The sequence below is a fragment of the Meles meles genome, chromosome 1 (assembly GCF_922984935.1).
Source record: "Meles meles chromosome 1, mMelMel3.1 paternal haplotype, whole genome shotgun sequence".
In the NCBI taxonomy this organism is placed as follows: Eukaryota; Metazoa; Chordata; class Mammalia; order Carnivora; family Mustelidae; genus Meles; species Meles meles.
This window is the reverse complement of record NC_060066.1, coordinates 60377619-60396898: the sequence shown is the minus strand read 5'-3', so window position 1 is coordinate 60396898 and position 19280 is coordinate 60377619. Positions and strand designations below refer to the sequence as shown.

Below are 19280 nucleotides of genomic sequence, written 5' to 3'. Positions count from 1 at the left end.
ACATGGGAAACAACAGGAAACAATGAGAGCATGACACACTGTCAAGAACAAACAGACATAACTCTCTATGTCAAGACAGCTTTCAGGGCCTTTACCTTTTAAGTTTTATGGTTAATAAGATTTTGTAAGATTCTTAAGCCACAAATTTGATGGATCTTAGTTGGATAAATCCTTCCTTCTTACAGATTTAATCCCAACAGAACACACAGCCGATGATTTGTAATTTACTGATCATAACTCTTAGAAATTATTCTAACAAATATACATATTTTTAAAGATGTACTGCATTCTTATTGCGATTTTTACTGTTCTGAGTTCAACATCTTCCAGGGAACATAAAATCTAGTTTTATAATGGAACTCATCTTGGGCAGATAAAATTGATAATATAGACAATTTCTTTGGGACCATTTCTTTTCTGTCAAGTAGAGTTATCTGAAAAGTATGAATTCTAAATACTTAAGATAGGGGTGTACACTTCACAAATTGCAGGTACATGTCAAGTATCGTAAACCTAGCTAAGTTAAGTTACCTCACTTTGGGCCCATTTTTTTCATTAAAAAAAAAAAAAGATTAAATGATCTCTAAATTTCCTTTAAATTTAAAGCTCCCAGAAACCAGGTTATTCTACTTGTTTGCACAAATAAAGTTATATACAGCTTCCTCTAGACATTGTTCTGTATGATTCAATCATATTTACCTAATATTAGTTTTCCATAGTTAATAGTGATATATATATCCATATTAAAATTTTAAACACTTGTAAATCCTGTGTATTATATTCATCTAATGTGAACAAAGTGTGACTTCTACACATCCATGTTTCTACAGAGCCACAATGGTTTAAACACATTCCCAAAATAAATACAGTAGTCCCCCCTTATCTGAGAGGGACACATTACAAGACCTCTGGTGATATGTGAAATCAACAGACAGTACCAATATATACTATGTTTTTTCCTATACATACAAATATATGATAAAGTTTAATTTATAAACTAAGCACAGTAAGAGATTAACAACTAGTAATAAAATACAGCAGCTATAACAATACACTGCAATAAGTTACATGAATGTGCTCTCTCTCTCAAAATACTGAGCTCAAAACACTGAACTCACTCGAAACACTGAACTCACCCTCCTTGCAATGTGAGATGACAGAATGCCTACACGATGAGATGAAGTGAGGTGAATGATGTAGCACTGTGACCCAGTATTAGGATATTATTGACCTCTGACGTTCTACTGAAGATATGTCAGAAGGAGGATCAATATGTGAAAAGGAGGACTGTCTGCTTCTGGACCACAGAAGCAAAACTGCAGATAAAGAAGCAGCTACTGTATAAAGAGCTGTTTTCAGTACAAACTTTTTTAGTTGACCAAATGAACAAATAACCACTATTAAAACCAAAAAGATCCATAATTCATGTTATCATTACCTTTTATTCTTATCTAAAGTAAATAAATTTCCAATTTTAATTAAAAATAGTATTGAGGGGGAAAAGCTACTCAGTAGAAACAATTTTTCTCTTTCCCCCTATCACCCTTTACCCATTTATATGTCCACAAAATACGATAACTTTCTAAGCACTATTTCCAAAGATTTCCATCAGCAGGGATAAAATCATAAAGTGAACTCTCAACCTTAAGATTCTGGGTTAGTTACTTTGTCAAGCCCAAATATCCATTTAATGAAAAGATAGTTTGTGCACTTTACTACACTGACAGTACACAACTGTTTGCTTTCTTCCTCAGCATGCTCAGTTATGCTGTCCTGTGATTTTAGGGATTTATTCCAATTATTTCTCTTGACATTAATAGAAACTTTTATAAGTTTAGATTAACTTTAGCAAATAAGAATTTAAAAAGGAAAAGAAAATAAAAATGACATTTAATGCTTATAGGAAGATTTTTAACATAAAGAATATGGCAATGTACTTAAGACTTGGTGCTTAAAGTAGATGGCAGAGTATCTCATGTATGTGTACATACAAAGAAACGACCAAAATAAAAGTACTTATTTTTTTCAGAAGTTTCAATTTATGTTTTATAAAAGACATTAATGTTACAAAATGCTACTATTTCAATAAAGATCAAGTTCAAATTTCTAAGTCTTCTTTAAAACAAAAAAAAATTTTATTTTAGGAGCACCTGGGTGGCTCAGTCAGTTAAGCATCCCACTCTTGATGTTGGCTCAGGTCATGATATCAGGGTTGTGAGACTGAACCCTGTGCTGGGCTCTGTGCTGGGTGTGAAGACTGCTTGAGAGTCTCTCTCCTTCTCCCTCTGCCCCTCTCCCCCACCACCCTTCCCCACTACCCTGCCACCCTCCCACCCCCTGCCACCAGTCTCTCTCTAAAAAAAGAATCAATCAATCTTGAAAAAAAAAAAAAAAAAGATTTTAAGTAATCTGTACACCCAATGTGGGGCTTGAACTGGCAAACCCAAGATCAAGAGGTGCACACTCCACTGACTGAGCCAGCCAAGTGCCCCAAATTGCTGTCTTAATAATAATTTTTGCTTATAAGTTTATACATAGTTGGGCCTCAGTTGTCAAAAATAGCCACAGTGTAACTCTGAGATTCTTAAGAATATCTTTAGCATGTGAGTGAAATAAGTCAAGTAGAGAGAGTCAAGTATCATATGGTTTCACTCATTTGTAGAGCATAACAAATAACATGGAGGACATGGGGAGATGGAGAGAAGGGAGTTGAGGGAAACTGGAAGGGGAGATGAACCATGAGAGACTATGGACTCTGAAAAACAATCTGAGGGTTTTGAAAGGGCGGGGGGGGGGGGGAGGTTGGGGAACCAGGTGGTGGGTAATAGGGAGGGCACGTATTGCATGGAGCGCTGGGTGTGGTGCAAAAACAATGAATACTGTTATGCTGAAAAGAAATTTTAAAAAAGTGGAAAAAAAAAGAGTATCTTTAGCATGTTTCTTTTACTCCATGCAAACTCAGAAGTCAACAACTTCTTTAACTTTAGTATGTAAACTTTCTGAAAATACAAGGCCATTGAAATTTCAACTAAAAACAACTTGTGGGCATCTGGAGGGCTCAGCTTGGAAGAGCAAGCAACTCTTGATCTCAGGGTTGTGAATTCAAGGCCAAGATGGGTGTAAAGATTACTAAAACAAAACAACAACTTAGTTTTTTTCCAGAGAGTAACACGAAACAGTCCATTTGAATAATAAAGAGAATATAAAATGTATATTAAAAATAAGAAATATGAAAAGTATAAATGACTGATTTATATAATCAATTTTAGCAACCCATGTTTAAGAAATTATCAATCTACCTTTAAATTTTTTTCAACTATAAAACTAGAGCTGGGGGGGCGCCTGGGTGGCTCAGTGGGTTGAGCCGCTGCCTTCGGCTCGGGTCATGATCTCAGGGTCCTGGGATCGAGTCCCGCATCAGGTTCTCTGCTCGGTGGGGAGCCTGCTTCCCTCTCTCTCTCTCTCTGCCTGCCTCTCTGTCTACATGTGATCTCTCTCTGTCAAATAAATAAAAAAAAAATCTTTAAAAAAAAAACAAAAAACAAACAAACAAAAAAAAAAAAAACTAGAGCTGGGGGCACCTGGGCGGCTTGGCTCAGTGGGTTAAAGCCTCTGCCTTTGGCTCCGGTCATGATCCCAGGGTCCTGGGATCGAGCCCCACATTGGGTTCTCTGCTCAGCGGGGAGTCTGCTTCCCCCTCTCTCTTTGCCTGCCTCTCTGCCTACTTGTGATCTCTGTCAAATTAATAAATAAAATCTTTAAAACAACAACAACAACAACAAAAAAAAACTAGGGGCGCCTGGGTGGCTCAGTGGGTTAAAGCCTCTGCTTTTGGCTCAGGTCATGATCTCAGGGTCCTGGGATCGAGCCCCACATTGGGCTCTCTGCTCAGCAGGGAGCGGAACCTGCTCCCCCCCCTCCCCGCCTGCTTGTCATCTCTGTCAAATAAATAAATAAAATCTTTAAAAAAAAATTGTAAAAAAAACCCCCAAAAACTAGAGCTGAATTTATCTTATTTTTTGCTACTTTATGAATGCAAAATAAGATAATAAAAAACATTAACATATTTTAAATTAAAAAATCTGCTTTCAGTCAGAAGCAGATACAAATAAGTAATTATAGAATAGGTGCTGAAAAGAGAGAAAAGCAGTACCAATTCCCATCACTTTTGCTGTTTAGAATCATGGATGATTCCTTCCAAGCCACCACCATTAACTGTCTCAGCTTTCTCTGGTACTTCTATCACTGTCAACACAAACTTCTGAAAACTACAGGCTTGTCAGAATTAAGTCAGACTTCTTTATCCTTTCAGAATTGATTTTTGTGATTTTTTTGTTTTGTTTTGGTAGTAGTCTTTATTCTAAACTGACCAATTTCTTCCATACACCTTAAGCTGGAAGAATCTGAAGTAAAGTTCTGTCACTATGCAACAGCTTTAACTATATTTAAAAAATAAAAAGGCTTATGAGAAACAACTGTGCATTTTAGAGATCAACAGATGCTGTCCTCTCCAACACGTGAAGGAACTAATCACAAACAACCTGTACCCAAACACCCCCACCCTAAACAACCTCCTACCTCCACCTCTGTAAGCACACACAAACAGGCTATACCCAAATCACACCCAGACACACCCCAAGGAAAAACATCTGGAAAAATAATACAATTTAATATATGAGAAGTATCTTGAGATGCAACATATTTGGGTTCAGGAAGAAAGCAATTACATAGTTTTAGTATCAATGAAGCAAGATCGAAGACTATCTGCTATCCAGATAAGGGTGTGGACTGGACATCTAATGAGGAAAAAAAATAGATTTTCACTGAGTTCATAAAGGTCTCTCCAAAGTGAAAGAATTACCAATGAAATATTAATCTAGTTGAAAGATGCACAGGGGTGCCTGGGTGGCTCAGTGAGTTAAGCCTCTGCCTTCAGATCAGGTCATCATCTCAGGGTCCTGGGATCAAGCCCCACATCAGGCTCTCTGCTCAACAGGAAGCCTTCTTCCCCCCTCCCCCGCCTACTTGTGATCTCTCTCTCTCTGTGTCAAATAAATAAAATCTTTAAAAAAAAAAAAGATGCATAAAGTAAAAGGAAATTTAATACTGATTTTAAGTTCTATATACTTTTTCCCATTCAACTCAATTCTTTAGCTAGGGCAGAAGCTGAAGCAAAGACAGACATTAAAGAAATAAGACATACAGCAAGAAATCAATGTTTTCAAATCACTTCTGACCTATTTTAAAAAAAAAAAAGAAAGAAAAAAGCATTTAAGTTTCTGTTCTATTTAAGTAAACAGAATACCGAGGAAACATCTGAGTGCTTACCACTTGAGTGTACTGCTCTGAGTTAAAACCTAATAAAGACAAAGTACCTTTACAATATATACAAAGCAGAAATGAAAAGTAGTATGAAAGAGGTAAAAAGTGCTAGGAGTTTAAAAAAAAAAAACAAATGTGTACACCTGTGAGGACTGAGGCTAAGTTTGGTGGATTCAAGATGTCTGGTATAAGGCAAAAGGGCTAACTAAATAACTTGCTGTTTTTGTTTTTTTTTTTTAAATCCCAGAAACAATAACACAAGATGGGGAGCTATCAAAACTACCCAGAATTCAAAATGGAAGTTCAATATAAAGGTGACTGAAAAGTGGGGCACCTGGGAGGCTCAGCGGGTTGAGCGTCCAAGTCTTGATTTCAGGGTCGGGAAATCAAGCCCAAGTTGGGCTCTGCCCTAGGCAGGGAGTCTATTTGGATTCTCTCTTCCCCCACTCCTCCCCAAAACAACAACAACAAAAAATGGGAGGGGGACTAAAAAGAATTGCTAAGTATTCCTAGCAACAAGTAAGGGTACGACAGAATTTACACGTTTGTGACACTTTAACCAAAGGGGAGGAGAGACAGACCCAGTTCCCAGAATCATAAACAACTCTGACTCTGAGGGATTTTAATGGACTGATAAAAAGTTCCGCACGGGACTTAGGACGGGAGATGCAAGGGCTAGCAAGAGTAAAAACAAGACTAATATTCCAAAGGTTACTCATATTTTAATAAAGGGCTCCTAAGATTATTTAAAATACCACCACCAAAACAACTTGAGATTGTAACTAGTCAAATTCAGCTCCAAAGATTCATGGCATAAAATCTGTTTGTCTAGGTACACAACTGGCACTGAACAATCATTCAACTCCCAACTGAGCCTACAGGACCACACAACAGCCACATAATGTATTTTGTTCATTAATCCTCCTCCACAAAAGAACTCATGGCAGACACTTTCTGTGTATAAAATAGCCACCAAACAAGAGAATTCACTAAAAATGATAAAGCCGTCAACATTTGTTTTATTATGTATAGGAAATGGATGTCCCTTAATAGAACTGTAATGATACAGACAGTTTGGAATACATATAAACATTTTCAGGCTCAAATTTGGTTCTTAATTCTCTCCAGAGGTATCAATTTTGAAATGTCTACTATCTCCTGAATTCTAAATCTGGTCCATGAGATGTATTACATCATATCCAAGTTACATCATTTGCACACCTAAGTTCCCCCACTATAGTGAAGATTAGTTCTACACTTAGGCTGTATATTGGAATTATCCAGAATCCAGTTGCCTGGGCAACTCAGAGAGTTAACTGTCCAACTTTTGATGTCAGCTCGGGCCCAGATCATGATGTCATGATCTCAGGGCCCAGAGATTAAGCCCTCATTGGGTTCTGTGCTCAGCATGGAGTCTGCTTGTCCCCCTCTCCCTCAGCACCTCGTACCCCCAACAGGCTCACTTGTGCGTGTGTTCTCTCTCAAATAAATAATAAATAAAATCTTAAAAACAAAACAAAAAGAACTATATGTAGAAGAATGAAACCCGACCATTCTCTTACACCGTACACAAAGATAAACTCGAAATGGATAAAAGACCTCAACGTGAGACAGGAATCCACCAGAATTCTAGAGGAGAACATAGGCAGTAACCTGTTCGATATCAGCCACAGCAACTTCTTTCAAGATATGTCTCCAAAGGCCAAGGAAACAAAAGCAAAAATGAACTTTTGGGACTTCATCAAGATCAAAACCTTCTGCACAGCAAAGGAAACAGTCAACAAAACAAAGAGGCAACCCACGGAATGGGAGAAGATATTTGCAAATGACAGTACAGACAAAAGGTTGATATCCAGGATCTATAAAGAACTTCTCAAACGCAACACACACAAAACAGATAATCATGTCAAAAAATGGGCAGAAAACATACAAATGGCTATCAGACACATGAAATAATGTTCATCATCACTAGCCATTAGGGAGATTCAAATCAAAACCACACTGAGATAACACCTTACACCAGTTAGAATGGCCAAAATTAGCAAGACAGGAAACAACATGTGTTGGAGAGGATATGGAGAAAGGGGAACCCTCTTACACTGTTGATGGGAATGCAAGTTGGTGCAGCCACTTTGGAGAACAGCATGGAGATTCCTTAAGAAATAAAAAATAGAGCTTCCCTATGACCCTGCAATTGCACTACTGGGTATTTACCCCAAAGATACAGATGTAGTGAAAAGAAGGGCCATCTGTACCCCAATGTTTATAGCAGCAATGGCCACGGTCGCCAAACTGTGCAAAGAACCAAGATGCCCTTCAACGGACGAATGGATATGGAAGATGTGGTCCATATACACTACGAAGTATTATGCCTCCATCAGAAGGATGCATACCCAACTTTTTATCAACATGGACGGGACTGGAAGAGATGATGCTGAGTGAAATAAGTCAAGCAGAGAGAGTCAATTATCATATGGTTTCACTTATTTGTGGAGCATAACAAATAACATGGAGGACATAGGGAGATGGAGAGAAGAAGGGAGTTGAGGGAAATTAGGGGGAGATGAACCATGAGAGACTATGGACTCTGAAAAACAATCTGAGGGTTCTGAAGGGGTGGGGGGTGGGAGGTTGGGGGAGCCAGGTGGTGGGTATTATGGAGTGCAAAGTATTGCATGGAGCACTGGGTGTGGTGCATAAACAATGAATTCTGTTACACTGAAAAGAAATTTTTTTAAAAAAAGGGGGAAAAAAAAACTCCCCAGGTGATTTCAATACAATGCCAAAATGGGAAACCACTAATCAGAACTGTATGGGTAACTCAAAAAAACTAGAAGATACTGATCTAAAGTATAAATTGGGGGGGGGGGGGTGTGTGAAAAAAAGAAACCTGGATGTAGCAAGGACATTACATTTTACCAGTTTCAAATCAAAAGGGATTTCTCCCTTTCAAATCAAAGGGAGACTGAAATTTACTTATGGGGGGGGGGCAGGAGGGAGGCAAAAGGAGAAAGAGAATCTTAAGCAGGCTCCATGGGCAGTGCAGAGAGCCCCACAAAGGGCTGAGATCATGACCCAAGCCAAAATCAAGAGTAAGAGGCTTAACCGACTAAGCCATCCAAGCATCCTGAAGCAGACTGAAATTTAAATCAAATACAGCCAATTCTCATTATTTACAGTAGTTATGTTACAGACTCTGAACAACTGTTCCTAAGGGAAATAGAGAGTTAGGTTCCTGCATCCTTTGGCCACATTCAACCAATTAATAAAGTAGGTTTTCGTGTGTCTATTTAAAGACTCCTTAATATATGTTGTTGATTCATTAACATCGAACCCAAGGCTAACAGCACATGCCTGAACAAAGGTTATCTAACACACACATTTTCTACAAAACGTACATTACAGTCTCCTTGCAATTTGGAACTCTAGACAGCACTTCAATACTTCGCTTGGAGGCCATTTTAAACAGTGAAATCCCCAAAAGCGCTGAAATGGAAAAAACGTGGCACTAAATAGACTGAGAAGAGGACACTTGTTTACAGCATGACAGCTGAAGCAAGACAGAATGTTACCTTGTTTGATCTACATCTAGCTACTCCCAATTTTTCAAAGCGCTGCACATGTGTGCAAATCATCACAAAAGCACCATGAGGATTGATTTTAGGCTTACAAATAAACTTTACTAGTAGGCAGACTCAGAGGTACAGAATCCATGAATACTGAAGTATCAAATCAAGGTAGAAGTATTAATCAAGGTAGCTTAAACTAATTGTTACAATGAATTCTATGAGGGTTTCCACTAAGCAACATCAAGAACTAAATAACACCAACATGCTCATGTATGTAATTTTCCCCACTAGAATCCCCAAATTGGATTTCCTAAAAATGTGAGTTTTTCTCATAACAAATCTACATTTAAAAAAAAAAAAACCCTATATATTCAGTTTGTTCAGTGTATCTTCATGTAGTACAAAAGTAAACAAATTATATTTTACCAACTACATCTAATCACAAAATGCAGCAATGACTTAAAGAAAAAGTATGACGGTTGAACAAGCTGACCTCTAAAAATGCCCTATGGCTCAAAACTTTAAGTCTAAAAATTGAAGCTGGTATGCCAATTTTAATTACTGTAAAAGCTGATATATGAATAAGTATTCTCAGTAATAGTTTATTAGGACCACAATCACATTTCTTAATAGTAGGGCTGCAATATAAACTCTCATCTGAAAAACAGTTTAACAGCTCCACTCAACCTAGAAAAATCACTTAAATCCAGCAGGATACTATCAAATCTCATGAGCTCTCAGCAACTTCAAAAAAAAAAAAAAAAAAAAAGCTGCTGTATTAATGCTATAAAACTAAATATGCCTCACCACATACAAAAGTTAATCAAAATCAATCAAAAACCTAAATTTAAGGGCTAAAACTGTAACAATCTAAAAAAAAACCAAAAAAACAAAAACAAAGCTGTAATAAAATATAAATCTTTATGACCTCGGATTAGGTAATGATTACTTAGATATGACACCAAAAGCATACACGACAGATTAAAAAAACAGATAAATTGGACTTTATCAAAATTAAAAAAATTTTGTGCTTTCAAGGACACCATCAAGAAAGTGCAAACACAACTCATAGTAGAAAATGTTTGCAAATCACTTATGTGAGAAGAGGCCTGTATTCAAAATAAACAAAAAACTCGATTACAACTCAATAAAAAGACAACTTTATTTTTTAAATGGGCAAAGGATTTGAATAGATATTTCTCCAAGAAATTTACCAATAAATGCAAAATGCTCAATATCCTTAGTTATTAGGGAAATACAAATCAAAACCACAAGGAGGTATCACTTTACATCCACTAAGAGAGCTTTAATTAAAAAAAAAAAAAAGACAACAAATATTGGCCAAAATGTGTAGAAATTGGAACCTTTCCACACTGCTGGTGGGAATGCAAAATAGTGCAGCTGTCATGGAAATGTCTGGCAGTTTCTTAGAAAGTTAAACATAGAGTTACCAAATGACCCAGCAATTCCATTACTAGGCATACACTTAAGACAAATTAAAACATGGCCAAATAAAAGCATGTACATGAGGGACGCCTGGGTGGCTCAGTTGGTTAAGCAGTTGCCTTTGGCTCAGGTTATGAGCCCAGCGTCCTGGGATCGAGTCCCACCCACATTGGGCTCCCTGCTCGGCAGGTAGCCTGCTTCTCCCTCTGCTTACCACTCTCCCTGTGCTCACTCGCTCTCTCTAACAAACAAATAAATAAATAAATAAACCACATACATGAATGTTCATAGTGGCATTATCCAGAAAGTAGATGTATAACAATACAAATTGCCAATTAACTGATGAATGGAAACAGGAGGTTTTGACCCAATGTCAATCGATGAACAGATAAACTGTAGACAGACAACCATAAAATGAACTCATAGCCATAAAAAATAAGTACTGATATAAGCTACAACACAGATGAAACTCAAAAACATTATGGTAAGAAGCCAGTTACAAAAGACCACATATTGTATGATTCCATTTATATGAAATACCTAGAATAGGCAAACCAATAGAGATAGCAAACAGATTAGTGATTTCTGTAGGGCATAGTCAAGGAATGGGGAGTGACTGCAAACAGGTAAAGGGTTTCCTTTGAGGTGATGAAAATGTTCTAGAATTAGATAGTGATTGTGGTTGTAAATATATTAAAAACCACTGACCTGTACACTTTTTTTTTTTTTTTTAAGATTTTATTCATTCATTTGACGGAGAGAGAGATCACAAGCAGGCAGAGAGGCAGGCAGAGAGAGAGGAGGAAGCAGGCTCCCTGTGGAGCAGAGAGCCCGATGCGGGGCTCGACCCCAGGACCCTGAGACCATGACCTGAGCCGAAGGCAGCGGCTCAATCCACTGAGCCACCCAGGCGCCCCTGACCTGTACACTTTAATAAAAATGGTTAAGTTTCACAGTATATGAATTATATTTCAATTTAAAAAATAAAAAACAGAACTTGGCATTTAAAACTGATATAGGAGGTTCAAAATACTACTTCACTAATCCTCTTCAGTATTTGAGAATTAGTCAAGCATACATGCTAATTAGAAACCATACTTCCACTGTGCCTGGGTGGCTCAGTCAGGGGTCTGCCTTCGGCTCAGTTCATGATCCCATGGTCCTGGGATCCAGCCCCATATCAGGCTCCCTGCTCAGTGGGGAGTCTGCTTGTCCCCTCCTTCCTATCCCCTTTCATGCTTTCTCTCTTTCAAATAAAATCTTTTTTTTTTAAGATTTTATTTATTTATTTGACAGAGATAAGTAGGCAGAGCAGCAGGCAGAAGTGGGGGAGGGAAGCAGGCTCCCTGCTGAGGAGAAAGCCCGATGCGGGGCTCAATCCCAGGGCCCTGAGATCATGACCTGAGCTGAAGGCAGAGGCTTAACCCACTGAGCCACCTAGGTGCCCCTCAAATAAAATCTTAAAAAAATAAATAAACCATACTTCCTCTCTCCTTCCTAGTGTGAAAATAGGAGAGATCTCATATGACACAGGATCATACAGAAAATTTGATTCTTTTCCATTGATAGCCAACACAGGATAGGAATCAGTTTTTTTCAAAAGATTTTTATTTATGTATTAGATGGAGAGAGAGAAAAATTGGGAGAATGAATGAAAGGAGGGGCAGAAAGAGCCAGGATTACCAGTGGAGCAGGGAGCCAGAGAGGGGACTTGATTCTAGGACCCTGGGATCATGACCTGAGGCAAAGGCAGATGCTTAACTGACTGAGCCACCCAGGTGCCCTGACAAAAATTTTTTTTTTTTAAGATTTTATTTATTTATTTGACAGAGATCACAAGTAGGCAGAGAGGTAGGCAGAGAGAGAAGGGGAAGCAGGCTCCCCACTGAGCAGAGAGCCCGAAGTGTGGCTCGATCCCAGGACCCTGAGACCATGACCCAAGCTGAAGGCAGAGACTTAACCCACTGAGCCACCCAGGAGCCCCCCAACAATTTTTTTCTTAAAGTGAGTATCTGATAGGGGTAGTTCAAAGTAAGAGGTCTAGAGCATTATAACAACTATAAACTATATAAACTATATAAACATATAACAACTATAAAAATCCACACATGCAATGATTTGCAATTTTACCCCATATGATTATTATCTCTATTTTATATTGGGCAAAAAAAGTTACACAGCTAGAATTCAAACCGTTTATCCGAATCCACAAGCTGTGCTCATTTATTCCTTCAACATTTACTGAGGGCCTATTACATGCCAGGTACTGAGTTATGTTCAGGAGAAATAGTAAATAAATAAATGTCAGGGCTACGAAAAATTTAGCAGGGTAAGGGGAATTTTAAGTGGCAGGGATGGGAGAGCTATTTTACACTGGATGGTCAAGGAAGGATTCTCTAAGTAACTGCATTTAAAGACAGATCTGAGAGAATAAAGGAAGCGAGCCACCCAGATAGGTGAAGACTCCAAGCAGAGAAAGTAAGAGTAAAGGCCCAGAGGCAGAAATAGCAAGGACTATATAGGTAAGTTGGGGGGGGGGGGCTGAATGAGATAGATAATGTAATAAAGCCTTCTATGCCTTAATAGGGACTCTGAATTATAGGTGACCCCTGAACATAGGTCTGAAATGCACAGGTCTACTTACACATGAATTTTTTTTGATAAATACAGTACAGTACTATAAATACATTTTCTCTTCCTTAGGATTTTCACTTTTTTCTCTAGCTTACTTTATTATAATGCAGTATACACTGCATATAACATTTAAAATATATATTAACTACGTTATCAATAAGGCTTCCAACTAACAGTAGGCAATTAGTGGTTAACTTTTTAAGAATTTACTTATTTTACTTATTTATTATTATTTATTGTAAGACTTATTTGAGAGAGTGTGTGTGTGTGTATGAGAACACGCACAAAAGGGGGTATGGTCGGAAGGAGACGAAGACTCTCTGCTGAATGAGAAGCCCGATGCAGGACTTCATCCCAGGAACCATCCCAGGATCACGACCTGAGCCAAAGGCTGATGCTTCACCAACTGAGCCACCCAGGCACCCAAGAGTTAAGTTTTTGGAAATCAAAAGCCATGCATGAATTCTGGACTGCACAGGGGTCAGCACCACTAACCCGTCATTATTAAAGGGTCAACAATATATTTTGAGTAAAACAGGGAAGCCACAGAAGGGATGTAAGTGAAGTGACATTAGGCTTTTGTTTTGAAAGAATCTAAATAATATTTGGGCTGAGAAAAACACAGTGAAGGAATAAAGGGCAGAAACAGGGAAACCAGTTATGGAACTGTTGATATATTCCAGATGAGGATCATGATGATTTATATCATGGAGTAAGTCAGAAGAAAGGATAAACAGTTGGATTCTGGATATATTTTGAAGGTAGAGCTCGAAAGAATTTGCTAATGTTTTCACTAGAGGATGGGATGAAACCACGGTTTCTCAAACAAATGGATGAAAAAAGTTGCCATGTACCCAAATGGGGAAAACTACAGAAAAAAACGGGTTTGAGAAAGAAAGTCAAAAAAGTAATTTTATACATGTTTACCTCTCTATTAATTTTCTTTTGTCTTAACCACCAACTTGACACCGTGATTTCTGGGCAACATAGATGTTAAGTAGTGAAACTGAACCTAAATCCAGGTCTTCTGATTCCAGATCCTACGCCTTTTTTCCTAGTGAAGTTTTTACAAGACTTACTGAATGAGATTAGTTTTTCTCAGAATATAGTAACTCAAAGGCATGTGCCATTTGTTGGTGACCCAACACCTGCATTCACAAAAAAGGCTATCAAATGAAGAATTAAAAACACTCCACAAACACGAGCAAGTATTTTGTAAATAAAATTAATGCAGAGAGCAGTGATACAAAGAAATAACATGTTACAAATATTCAATTAAATAAACACTATGCTGAACTATATTTTCAGAAAGATGCCAGAATCACTTCTACTTTTAAAGCTCTCCTTGATAAAGACTATCTTTGAACAGTAAAGATCTGCCATAATTTTATTCAGTGCATAAGTACCTGCATAAAGACCCTTTTAAAAATGCATGCATAAAATATATTATATTATAAAATATAAGGAATATTTTTCTCCCATCTTAGCTATAGAAGCTACAAAATATTATCCCAGTAAACGTTTACTTCTTGACTGAAAAGTAATTATCCCAATGATTTCTCTATAATGCCAAACTTGTTAACATATTAATTACATACAACTTCATAGCATAACAGATTTCAGAGCTTGGTTTCTAATCGCAGCTTCAGCACTCAGTTGCTATTAATTTTAGGTAAGTCGCTTTCCAAATAAGTGATCACTTACCTAAAGTCTCTCTCTGTTTCTACTGAAATGAAATAAGATTATCTGACTTCCCATTTTACAAGGTTGGAGTAAGAATCCAAGGAGAAAAGAACAGAAAAATACTTTGAAAACCGTTAAGGTTATGGTAAACCTATAAACCAAGAAAATAAGTCAACTTTGGGAGAATATGTATATTAAAAACATCACCTTTAAGTTATTCCTTTATAGGGACTCAATCTTACCATTATAGAATTGCTTAAAAGATTTCTCTTAGAATTAAACTAATGCAAACTTGCTAATTAGAAACATTTTTTGAAGTGTTAAACATTTACTGTAATCACCAGGTGACTTTAAGAGACAAAGAAAAGGTATTTTTCCTATTCTCCTGAGATATATGGCCCAGGGGAGTGGAAGAGACCTGAAAAGTTAAATGAAACACAAACATTTTGGGATAAAAATAGAAATTGTCTAATTAAGCGGTAATTGATTAACAGCTAAAAGAAAGTATCACAGTGACTGCTTTGAAAGTTAAGATGATTATCTTAGCTTTATTCCTTATTCACCTGTACTCCACCTATGTTTAGGTTTCTCATTCAAACAAAGTATCTTCCGTTCTATTCTATACTGTTCCCCCTTTCCCTGACTTGTCCCAACAGCTCCCTAGTTCCCAGTATTGAATAAGCCTCAGGATCTAAGATGAATCCATTTTCTAAGTTTTGATTATGCTGTACCCCTTCACGGCCTCATCAAACAATAATCATATGGAGTCTGTCCAGGCAATGTGACTATTGAAAAAGTCAGAACCCATATTCTACCTCTCTCAATTGCTAAAGCCAGACACTTGAGTAAAGAGCAGTGCAGAGTTGTGAATAAAACAACATAACACTCTTTCGAAGTCATATGAAAATAAGCACACATTCATAATCTGTTACTCAATCTTAATCTCCTTCCATCTAGTCAAATCAACAGTTAAGACTCCCATTAGGTAAGAGAGGAAAAAGAAAGCAGAAAATCTACAAGAGTTATTTAACATTTCTAGAACACAATTAAATAGAGATGTTTCTTTACACTAACTCCTGACATTTTTAAGTATTGCCAGAAGCCTACAATTCTCTAAGAAAGCTTTCTTAAAACATAATCTAACCATAATCCTGTTAATTTGCAACATCATTCTAGTAAGAAACAGTAGGGCGGAAAAAGGAAAGGAAAAAAAAAAACAAGAAAGAATATCTCAAAGGCTCAAGTAAGTTTGAAAACCACAACCTTGAACTGTATATTGAAGAACAACTTTAGCAATATTACAGAGTAGAGCAACCCGAGCATTACAGACATGTCAGAATACTGATACTCATTCCCAGTGTTCTACTTCATCCACCTTAGTGTGTGATTCAAAAATTATTTTCTATGTGCACCACCTGAGAAAAAGTTGGGAGGCACCTGATAGAGTACATTAAAGGAGTTAAAACCTCAACTTCAAAATACTCTCCAATGAAAAAGCCAAAGTCCACCCTTACTTGATGTTGATTCTGAAGACTATTTATTTCCTTTCTACCAAGTAATCAAATCCTTTATTACATTTCTATAATCTGTAGGTTTTTAAAATAGTTCTTCTTACAGCTTAAGTAATCTCAGCAGCAATAATATCCTGGCATAAACTAAAGAAATCTGAAAACTTTTTAGGTAAGGACATGGTCAGAGCAGCATTTGTGTATGGTATACTTTTCCCTACCGCACTGTAACTGAAATCCCCAAAATATCCATTTCCTAACTCCCTTCCACGCTTTCTCTTAATAGTATTATCACCTAATATAATACTTAAATATTTGGTTCTTACTGTCTCCCCCACCTACAGCAGAAATCTTTGTTTGCTTTTGTTCACTGCCCTATCTCCAGCACCGTGATCTGTATCAGACACAGTGGGCCCTTGAAATTTATGAGTGAATAAACAAATTTCGTAATTTGGTTGCAATTTTATACGTAATTCAGTTGTTCTGAACAGTTCAATTTTGCTATTAAGGGGCTCCTGGCTGGCTCAGTTGGTACAGCATGCAACGCTTGATCTTAGGGTTTTGAGTTCAAGCCCAATGCTGGGTGTAAAGATTACTTTAAAAAAATAGAAATCTTTAAAACAAAATTTTGCTATTAAGATGGTAAGAAAAAAAGTTTTGTTCAGCGAAGACAGAATAACCACAAAGAAAAGTAGTACTGTGTTTCAAAAAGCTTGATTTATCTAGATTAGTTTTCAAGATACTACCAGAAAACCTGTTTTATCAGATATTTCAAAAATACAAACAAAAGGAAAGATTCAGTTTTAATTAAAATAGGAAACATCAGTTTTCCATTCCTCTAATCAGAAGACACAAAGGAATAAAGGGTGGTAAGACAGTCGGTAATACTTGGGAGACAGAAAAATGCAGTATTTCACTGGCATGTATTTTTCTTTCTATTGCTTAAGTCACCATGTAAAATTCAAGATTATCAACATTAAGTTCTGTACTGACTCAGTTCTATACTCACTTTTTCTCTTAAAAATGGAAATCTGCCCTTTTTCAGACTCTTTAAGTCTGAATCTAACCAGCTAATTAGTTATCCCAATAATTCTCTTGTCAAATATAATCACAAGCGTTGTGGATTTTAACCATAATTTTTAGTCCTAAATAGTTTTAATCTTAATACAAATAATCTTAGTCATATACATCTCCTGTTCAACTAGTGTTGCACAGTTCCTTTTTTGGCCTCAAATGACGAAACTTCTCTAATGTCTCTGGGGAGAACAGTGTAAAGTATACTGTTTCCTCAAATTGTTCTTGTTTTTCTCCCCCCCCCCCCCACCCCCCGCACTGATCTGCGGAAAGTAGGAAAGTTAAGACATTATTCTATTCTGCAGGAAAGTCCAGAGGAAGAAGCAAAGGTAAAGAGAATATCGCATGGAAAATAGTTGAGGGGACAGACAACACAAAAGCACAGAAGTAAACGTGAAGCAAATATGTGCACAAAAGAGGAAGATGCAGAAAAGAGAAGAAAAACTGCTCTCGCCTAGAAATGAGGGTGGGGGGGAAGGAGGGTGGGGAGGGTAGGAAGGCTTGCTTATTCTTCCAGAAACAAAAGCACTAAATGCTAAGAAAAACGTAGGTGTCTTTAAGATGTTGTTGAAACTCTAAAAGCACTCAGCTGCCATTCTACCTTCTCTTCCTATATGTTCTCATTCGAGCTAGTCTTCATCTGTAAAATTAAATGCAGGCTATAGATAATGCAGAGACAATCTTTACAAAACTGCAGTTGTGGTTGCCATCTTTGCCTGAAAAAAAAAAAATTCGAACTCCTTGGATTTGGAAAAAAGGAGTGCATTAAGTTGGAAAGGCAGAAAACCATTAACTGCTAAGTCAGGTAGATAGGACACGGGTTAATAAACGCCTCCTACCAAACTAAGATTCCACTAAAGATCTAGGGAAGAGGGGCAAAAGGCTGTAGCCTTACCGCGACCATAAGGGTGGGGCACCGTAGGGAAAAAAAAAATTTTTTTTGAGGGCGAGCTATCCCGGAGGTATAAAGGGGCTGGTGACTCAGATCTCAGGAAGACTGCATATTAGGCGGCAAATGATATTGATGGGCCTAGTGCAGCTTCGGGAAGAGCGACAAAGTAAGCTGCCGGACTAATATTCGTTGAGAGTGTGAAGACCAACAGAGAAAGGTACCCACCCGGCAAAGGATTAAGAGTCAAAGAGAGGAGAGCCGAGGGGCCGGGCAGTCAGGGAAGCTGGGCGTGGGAGGCCTGGGCAGAGGCCGCAAAGCGCTTCTGCAGTCAGCCGCCCTCTCTCGGAACGCCTTTTCAGCTCCCCACACTCAGCCCCTCTCAGGGCCGCCCTTGCCCCAGCGACAACGGCGAGAGCAGCTGTTTCCGCCCGGCCGGGGACCAAGGAGAAGGCATCCCTGAGGCGGGCGGGCAAGCCAACGTCTAAGTGAGCAAGAGGTGATTCCGAGACCACTGCCGCCGAGCCAGCGCCAAACTTCTCCCTTTCCTTGTCTTAGCCTTCTTTATCACCCAACTTCCCGGCCGGCTGGTGTCCGCTTCGACCGACCCAGGACCCCCCCCTCCCCCGCCCTTCTCGCCACCTTTCACCCCTCCCCAACGTCCTGAAGCTGGGAAAGGACCGGCCACCAGGGCCACTCCCGAGCCCGTCCGGGTGCCCCAGAATCCCAGACGCCGCCCCCGACAAAACGCTTGCGTCCTCTCGGCGGCTCCCTCGCCCGCCCAGATGCTGCAAACTCCTCTCACCTGCATTGACGCCATGATGGAACCATCCCCCCAAGGCCGGCGAGGCCAGAGACGCAGGGGGCGGAGTTGCCGTGCTCGCGTCACGCCGCGGGGGCCCAGCATCCTGGGCGCCGGGGGCGGGGCCTCCGGTGGGAAGGGGACGGCGGGAGGGGATTGGCTGGCGCGCTGAGCCTCCAGGGGGGAGGGGCAGGCGAGAGCGCGGTAAATGGCGTTGTTGGTACCTTCAATCACATCCTGCTCTCTGGCGTCCGCGGCTGCCCCACCCGCTACTCCTGTCGCCCAAGAAACGCCCCTTCTGGTCTGACCTGGCCACGGTTGTTTTTTTCTCTATATACCCTAAAATCTTGATG

General features: G+C 38.8%; 1 protein-coding gene across 2 annotated transcripts in view; it reads right to left on the bottom strand.

Annotated features, from left to right (window-relative positions):
- UBE2W (ubiquitin conjugating enzyme E2 W) overlaps positions 1-19032 on the bottom strand; it is a 78844-nt gene extending 59812 nt beyond the window's left edge. For both annotated transcript variants that reach the window (XR_006820304.1, XM_046019255.1), the window contains exon 1: positions 18931-19032. Coding sequence is in view for 1 of the 2 variants with exons in the window: in XM_046019255.1 (XP_045875211.1) it covers positions 18931-19032 (102 nt within the window). In the remaining variant the exon portion in view is untranslated. The remainder of the gene's footprint in view (positions 1-18930) is intronic.
- Positions 19033-19280: the final 248 nt, after the last annotated feature.